At 40.9% G+C, this 8230-nt stretch overlaps 1 protein-coding gene across 6 annotated transcripts in view; it reads left to right on the top strand.

Annotated features, from left to right (window-relative positions):
- Window positions 1-7696, top strand: part of Adal (adenosine deaminase like) — a 19123-nt gene extending 11427 nt beyond the window's left edge. For all 6 annotated transcript variants that reach the window (XM_031371632.1, XM_031371629.1, XM_031371634.1 and 3 more), the window contains 6 exons: window positions 131-212; window positions 1970-2096; window positions 2862-2942; window positions 4134-4272; window positions 6425-6525; window positions 7026-7696. In XM_031371632.1, the coding sequence (XP_031227492.1) occupies window positions 131-212; window positions 1970-2096; window positions 2862-2942; window positions 4134-4272; window positions 6425-6525; window positions 7026-7238 (743 nt within the window). In that variant the 3' untranslated portion in view covers window positions 7239-7696. The remainder of the gene's footprint in view (window positions 1-130; window positions 213-1969; window positions 2097-2861; window positions 2943-4133; window positions 4273-6424; window positions 6526-7025) is intronic.
- The last annotated feature ends 534 nt before the right edge of the window (window positions 7697-8230 follow it).

Genomic DNA, 8230 nt, shown 5'->3' on the forward strand with positions numbered 1-8230 from the left:
CTGTGTTCTTTACATGTGCCCTTCTGTGTTCTTTACATGTGCCCTTCTGTGTTCTTTACATGTGCCCCTCTGTGTTCTTTACATGAGCCCTTCTGTGTTCTTTACATGTGCCCTTCTGTGTTCTTTCAAGGAATGACTCGGAAGACTTACGTGGAGTCTATTCTTGAAGGCATCAAACAATGCAAACAAGAAAACTTAGATATTGATGTTAGGTAAGAAGCTGGCATATCAATAATAGTAACCCTTTTAAAAACAGAATGTGATGTTTTAATGTCTTGTAAAGGTAAGATGGATTTTTTTAGATCAACTATTATCTGATTTTTACCTATAATACAAATAAATAGAATCAAGAACCCTGTTGATTAAGATGAGAACACAATTCTGAATTTAGTCATCTGGCAGTAAAATTCTAGTATTTTTACTCAAATTGAGTATGGCTTCTCACTGCTATTAAGCTAAAGTGGACTTTTTATAGCTACCTGCATAATCCCACGTGATCTGGCTGCCTTTCTTCAGTCACTGTCTAACCCACTCCTCTTACTCTTTCTGAACTCTATAGGCTAAGACTATCCATCTCAGTGCCTTGCACTTACAGGCACTTATGCCTTCCACCATGTCTTTTGATGGCGTTTTTGTCTTTTGAGACAGGGTCAAGTAACCCAGATGGGCCTGGAACTTGCTCTATAGACAAGCTTGTTGTTGAACTCCTGATCCTCTGCCTTTACCTCCCAAGTGCTGGGATTATGGCATGTGCCATGATACTTCGTTACTCATTTATTCTTGCCAAAAACTAAATATGATCTAATTAAGCTTCTATATAGTAGGTCCAGTTCTTTCTTTATAGAAGATATAAGAGGACATTTTAAAATAGAGATGCAGCAAATCCAGACTGTGAGAAGCTTTGTAGGAGAAAGCCTTATTTTTTTTTAAACTAATAAATTACAAGAAAAGAGTTAGAATGGAAATGAGAATGGAAGAGAACTGGCTAGATTAAAAGAGACTTAAGGGGATGGGGAGATGGCTTAGTTAGTAAAGGACTTGGCTAGCAAATGTGAGGGCATGAGTTCAAATCCCTAGAACCCCCATGTTGTAAGAAAAGCCAGATGCTCATGCTATAGTCCTAGAGATTGTGAGATAGGAGTTGGAGACAGGCAGATTTCTGGAAGTTCACAGGCCAGCTAGTTTGTTCTACATAAGGAAGTTCCAGGCCAATGAGACTCTTTTTCAGACAAAAGGTCCTTGAGAACCCACATCCAGTTGTCTTCTGACTTTCACAAGCTCAGAATGCACACCCTACCTGTACTTGCTTTCCTACAAATGAATATGTACACACCCATACATAAACACCTTTAAAAAGATATGAGAGACAATGACTTCACATCCTTGTCTTGTTCTGTATTGCAGAGTACAATGTTGTGTTTAGACTTTATAGTAAGCCATATCCAAGGAGCCAGCCACTCTTTCCAGGCAACATTCAGAAATGTCTTTTTTATATGCATTATTAGTTTTTCAAGTGTGAGTTTTGGGTTGTTGCTTTGTTTTGTTTTGTTTTGTTTTAGACAAGTCTAGACATGGTCTAATGTGGCTCGGGCTGGCCTCAAACTCCACCCATTCCCTGATAAGTTTGTGGTTCTGAGTTGCCCTTACTGTCCGGGTGGCTTTGTGCTAAGTAACCTTAGTGAGCAGCCGAGTGAGGAGAAGGTGTATGATTAAAGGTAACCTTTTCTGGGATTAGTTGTTTGAAGTTGGTAGAGATACGTGTTTGGGTTTGGTTTTTCTGAGATAGTTCTTTTGCATCCCAGTCTGGCCTTGAACTCACATTGTAGCCAAGGATGATCTTCCTGCCTCCACCTTCCAGATACTTTGATTATAGGCACACATGCACCTATGCCTGGCTTCATCTGTGATTTTATTGATCATAATATCTTCCTGCCAAGTTATTATCAACTGTATTTTTCTTATATTAAAGGTATTTGATGGCAATTGACAGAAGAGGTGGCCCGGCAGTAGCCAGGGAGACTGTCGAACTTGCTAAAGAGTTCTTCCTTTCTACTGATGATACAGTTCTTGGCCTTGACCTCAGTGGAGATCCAACTGTAAGTTACTATATTTTCTCTCCTAATGGCAGAATCAGCCAGTGGGGTGAGGATTGTTTGGAGCATCATATTATATCTGGTGGTCCAGCTAGACTACCAGAATAATAGCATGGCTTTTCTTAAGGGTTTTTAAAAGAAATACCATAAAAATAGATCATAGCTATTATTGAATATGACTTCTCCATTCTTCTAAAGACAATTTACAACTAGTAACAGTCTCTGGGTGCAGAAGTTAATTGTATTATGTATGATGAATAGAGAAAGGTGTTAAGAGTGTAATTACGCTGTAAACCCCCTAGAAAGAAAGGTTTCATGAGTTTCCTGAGTAAAAGATTCAAACAAAAATCTTGATACTTGGGGCCAAATAATTCTTTGTTGTGAGCTGTCTTTGATATTTGTCTGTTTTTGTGGTTAATGTGTGTGTTGTTGGTTTTTTTCTTTGTTTTGTTTTAATTATGAAAGCTTTCTAAACCAAGTGAGTTCTCCATAATACTAAACATTTATGTGTCTTTCAGAAATAAAAATTTTGGCCCGTTATATCCAACTTATGTACTGAGCTTAGGTCACTGGTACTGGACTTAAGATTCAAGGTCAGGGATATCCTTTCCATGGTGTATTCCCTAAAGTGTCCAACACATTATAGCTCTCTATAAGCAAGAGGTTCAGAAGAAACCAGTGTGCTATCATTTTATCCCTTTGTTGGGGTAGAACCCCAGATCCTTCAGTGTGCTCAGACTTCTCATGCACCCTCATTTTATCTTCAAGATAGGACAAGCAAAAGACTTCTTGGAGCCTCTTTTAGAAGCTAAAAAAGCAGGTCTGAAGTTGGCATTGCATCTTGCAGAGGTAAATATTGTTATAGAGTGGAGAGGACAGATTATAATTTAAAAGGTAGATTTATTTGTAAGTAACTAGAAATAAGCCTATCTTGCGGAAAACATTTTTTTCCTTCTTTTTATGAGGTATGGTCTCATGTAACCCAGGCTGGCTGGCCTGGAATTCACTTTGTAGCCAAGACTCACCTTGAATGTCTGATCCTCCACCTTCCAAGTGCAAGGGTTTCTGGCATGTGCCACGATGCTGTTTAGAAGATATCTTTAAAAGGGGGAGTTAGAAGTATTTTTAAATGTTAATTAAAACAATAAGGTATATTTGCCTTAATGTTTCTAAGTTTTTATAGTTCCCATTATTTTGTTATCATTTATCTCTGGCCTGTGCTTAGGATCAGAACCTGCTTGGTATCTTAGTTTCTTATTTGCTGCATTGAGTATAAAATAGTTCACTTAAAAATGTTTTGGCCAAGCTGGGCGGTGGTGGCGCACGCCTTTAATCCCAGCACTTGGGAAGCAGAGGCAGGCAGATTTCTGAGTTCGAGGCCAGCCTGGTCTACAGAGTGAGTTCTAGGGCTCCCATAGCCCTGTCTTGAACCTTCCCGGCCCCGACCCCCAAAAGAAAAAAAATGTTCTTGTCATTTGCCTTCTAGACCATCTCAGAGAAAAACAAGTATAGCTAGATATTTCCTGATTGTAGTGTGTCCATGGAGAACCTTGTCAGTATACAGTATAAGGCTTATGAAGTTAGATTTTTTTCCCCTTACCTCCACCATCCCAGATTGTGAAGTGTTTTCAAAAACACGTTTTTGTCTAGAAGTTTTTTATACCTGAAGAAATGTCAAGTATAAGGAATTACAGCACCAAAGGAAAAGGATGTAAAGTTCTCCCAAGAGGTGATGTTAAATGAAGTGTATGTAATTCTCTTTTTTTCTTAATACATGTGAACACATGTATGCATATATATACATATTGAATTAGAGTCTCTATTTTGTGTGTGGAAATTCATTTTTCTTAGCTTTTACTTTATGTTCACACTTCATAAGATTATTATTAGGCTATAAATGACTGATACACCTAAGAAGGTTTGAGAGGGTTTAAGTAATTATATTTTCTAAGAATGTTGATATTCATTACTCAGAGAGCAGAATAGAGTACCTCGGTTACCAGCAGAGGCCACTGATCCCTTCTTCTCACTTTTCTGAAGATTCCAAATAAGGAAAAAGAAACTCAGATGCTGCTGGATCTGCTTCCTGACAGAATTGGGCATGGAACATTCCTCAACGCCTCCCAGGCAGGGGCCCTGGAACAGGTGGACTTCGTGAGGCAACACCAGATACCTCTCGGTAAGACGTACTGATCTATAATTCAGATATTTACAAAGTAAGACACATGGTGTGTGTGCTTTCTGGGTCTCATAGAAGATAAGTTTTAGGAGGGCAGGTCTGTGTGTGTGTGTGTGTGTGTGTGTGTGTGTGTGTGTGTGTGTCCCTCTCTTTCTCTCTCCCTCCCCCCGCTGTCTCTCTGTGTGTGTGTCTCTGTTTCCCTGTTCCTACCCCTCTCCTTCTCCTCTCCCTATTTTTCTCCCTCTTCCTTTTTCTGTCTCTGCCTTTGTCTCTGTGTTCACCTTACTGACTGCTACAGTCCCTAGTGCTGGAAACTCAATTTTCTGTTGTTGTTGTTTTGTTTACTTAAGAAATAAAGGTCGGCCAGGCAGTGGTGGCACATGCCTTTATTCCTAGCTACTTGGGAGGCAGAGGCAGGCGGATTTCTGAGTTCGAGGCCAGCCTGGTCTACAGAGTGAGTTCCAGTATAGCCAGGGCTATACAGAGAAACCCTGTCTCAAAAAAACAAAAAAGAAAGAAAGAAAGAGAGAGAGAGAGAGGGGGATAGAGAGAAAGAAAGAAAGAAAGAAAGAAAGAAAGAAAGAAAGAAAGAAAGAAAGAAAGAAAGAAAGAAAGAAAGAGAAAGAAAGGTTGGCTGGAGAGGTGGCTCTGTGGTTGAGAACACTGAGCCATCTCTTCAGAGCGACAGAGTTCTGTTCCCAGCTGCCATGTCAGGTAGCTCATAATACCTGGAACTCCAGCTCCGGGGATCTGCACTCATGTGTATATACTTACACACAGAAAATTAAAAACAAAGGTCATTTAGAATTTTGAAGATGACTATAATAAGATTAATACACAGGTCCAATGAGACGGTTCACAAGTATCCTGCCAACCGTGATGACCTGAGTTCTATCTGGAGACTCACAGGTTCCTCTCATTCTCTCTTTCTCTTCTCTCTCTCTCTCTCTCTCTCTCTCTCTCTTTCTCTCTCTCTCTCTCCCTCTCTCTCTCTCTCTCTCTGTCTCTCTTCCTATCTCTAAATAAATGTAAAAAATATATAATTAATGTTATGGAAATGTATAACACTTACTTAAGAATTATACCCAGGCATGATGACACAGGCCTATAATCCTACCATGTAGGAGGTTCAGCAAGAGAAGTACTAGTTTGAGACTATCCTAGATTAATTAGGGAAACTTGTCTCAAAAACTAGGGAAATTGGTGCTGAAGAGGTAGCTTAGTGGATAAGAGCAATAGTACTCTTCCAGAGGCCCCGGGTTCAATATCTAGAACCCACATGGGAGCACCCAACTCTGTAACCTCAGATCCAGGGGTCAACAGCACACAAGTGACACATAGATGTACACAGGCAAAACATCTGAATATAAAATAAAAGTTAAAGAACATGTTAAGAAATTAGGTAAATTGTAAACCTATTTTTCCATACCAACTGACCATTGCACACTTGCTTGTGAATGTTTATGAAGTGATGACTTTGTTGCAGTCACTACACTATTTGCTGAGAATAAAACAGTAAACAAGTGGACAGTTTCCTTCGTAAGAACTCATCAGAAGACAAAAACTACATCTCACAAAAAGCCAGTGTTAGGCCAGGCATGATAGCACACCTCTAATCCCAGCACTGCAGGAGCAGGTAGATTTCTTGAGTTCAAGGCCAGCCTGGTCTATATAGTAAGTTCCAAGCCAGCCAAGGATATATAGCCAGACCTTTTCTTAAAACAATAAACCAAAAACAATGGATATGAAGCCCTATGAAGGATTGCGACAGGTTGATTATATTCCACGCCTGTAATCTCTCTCTCCATCTTGGTAAAGCAAATCACTGTGAAGAAAGCATTAACTCCTTGATGGATATAGTGGCAGCCACAGCAGTAATAATGCCTCTGTACAAGTGCATTATCAGAAGTACACTGTGTGCTTCTATGTAATGTTGGACGGATGCGAAGGCAGAGCTTTGCATGTGCAGGGTACGGTACATCCCCACTCAGAACTACAACTTCACATCACAAGTAATGAACCATACATTTTGTGGAGTAATGAAACTGCTTGAATCAACAGAGTTTGGAAGGTTTCTTGTGAATCTGCATGGTGGTCACTGAATGAGTTTACCTACTTGCTTTTAATTGAAGGATTTTCCCCTTTTTTCTAGAACTTTGTTTGACTTCAAACATCAAAAGCCAGACAGTTCCTTCTTATGACCAGCATCACTTTGGATTCTGGTACAGCATTGCTCATCCTTCTGTGATCTGTGTAAGAAGTATTGTATTTCTGCTTCTTGAACTTGCTACATTAAGTCATGTGTTTATTATCTTGCTAGTTGCCCTCCCTGAGTGCCTGAGGGAAATGTCCCAGTAGCAGAGCTAGAGGGGATGGGGAAGGAAGGGGAGGCTGCCAAGGGCTCAGGCCATTCCCTTTGGATCTGAGAAGCAGTAGCACAGTATTTGGGGAAGCTTTAAAAAAAATGCTGGTGCCCAGTCCCTATGCCACAGGATTCTTGCTTTATTTGATCTTGGATGAGTCCTGGGCATGAATATACTTTAAAAACTCTTTATGTGCTTTCTGCACGCAGCCAGGGTTGAAGCACTGTGGTCTTTTTTTTTTTTTCTTTTAATATAAACAATTTTTTTACAGATATGCATTTATAAGTTCTTGTTTAGACTCCTGGAATGGGAAAATAAGATTCCGAACCACAAAATCCAGTTAACTTTTACAAAGCATCTTATTTTGAACTGTTCTTGTTTACATGGCAGACCGATGATAAAGGTGTTTTTGCGACATACCTTTCTCAAGAATATCAACTGGCAGCAGACACATTTAATTTGACCCCATCTCAGGTCTGGGATCTGTCTTATGAAGCCATCAGCTACATCTTTGCTTCTGACAACACCAAATCTGAACTGAGAAAAAGGTGGACTTCCCTGCAGCACAAAGTTTTAAGCTGTAATGAGGTGAACTACTTTTGATTATACGTTGTAACCAAGATCTTCCTGCCATACCATCCCACTCAATTATTGCCCACTTGAAATGTCTTCCCTTGAAGTTCAGTAGCCAAGTCTAAGTCCAGCACCTTCTTATGGTGAGTGCTCAGGAGACCTCAGACTAAGAGCCTCAGGTCTAGCATGGCTGTGCCTCCATGTTGCATGCCGGAGGGTTGTTAATCCTCATTCCGGAGTGACTGTGTTTTTGCACTTAGCTCTCTTTCGATATTTGTGACCGTAAACCTGAGAAGTTGAAACTCTTTGTCTTCAGGGAAACCTCCATTTGTTAGGTTTAATCAGACTCCTTCCACTTCCTTTTACCCTTTTAAGTATTATTTTTTAAGACTGTTGATGTTAGACCACAGTGTACACCTGCACTGTTTGTATGGGTGCCTAGTTGTCAGGCGACTGATTTTTAAATAAATCAGCTTTATTTAAAATCAGCTTTAACCGGTCTCTCTGGGCTGGTGTCCTAAGTGGACCTTGGGCACAAGCTCTGCAGCCAGTCCCACAACACCCAGAGGAAGCTCCACTCCCAGGCGCTCTGACACTCTCAGGATCAGAGGTGAGGAGGACCCAACATCTGTCCCAACACCTGGAGTAACTGGGACCTGCGGGACCAGGCACACAGGAACTCCAACCGCAGAGTGGCTCGGGTTTCTTCCGGTCTCTCTGGGCTGGTGTCCTGAGCAAACCTTGGGCCCAGGTTCTGCAGCCAGTCCCACAACACCCAGAGGAAGCTGCTTCACTCCCATGTGCTCTAACAAACCCAGGGTCACAGGATCCCAGAATCACAGGGTCACAGAGACTGTCTGACTCTGAGGAGTTCTGATACAACCAGGATTACAGGAAGGACTGACTCCAGTCAGGTTTAGCAAGGGCAGGTAGCACTAGAGATAACCAGATGGTGGGGACAAGCATAAGAAAATAAACAACACAAACCAAGGTTACTTGGCATCATCAGAACCCAATTCTCC

The sequence above is a fragment of the Mastomys coucha genome, unplaced genomic scaffold (genome assembly GCF_008632895.1).
Source record: "Mastomys coucha isolate ucsf_1 unplaced genomic scaffold, UCSF_Mcou_1 pScaffold15, whole genome shotgun sequence".
Lineage (NCBI taxonomy): Eukaryota > Metazoa > Chordata > Mammalia > Rodentia > Muridae > Mastomys > Mastomys coucha.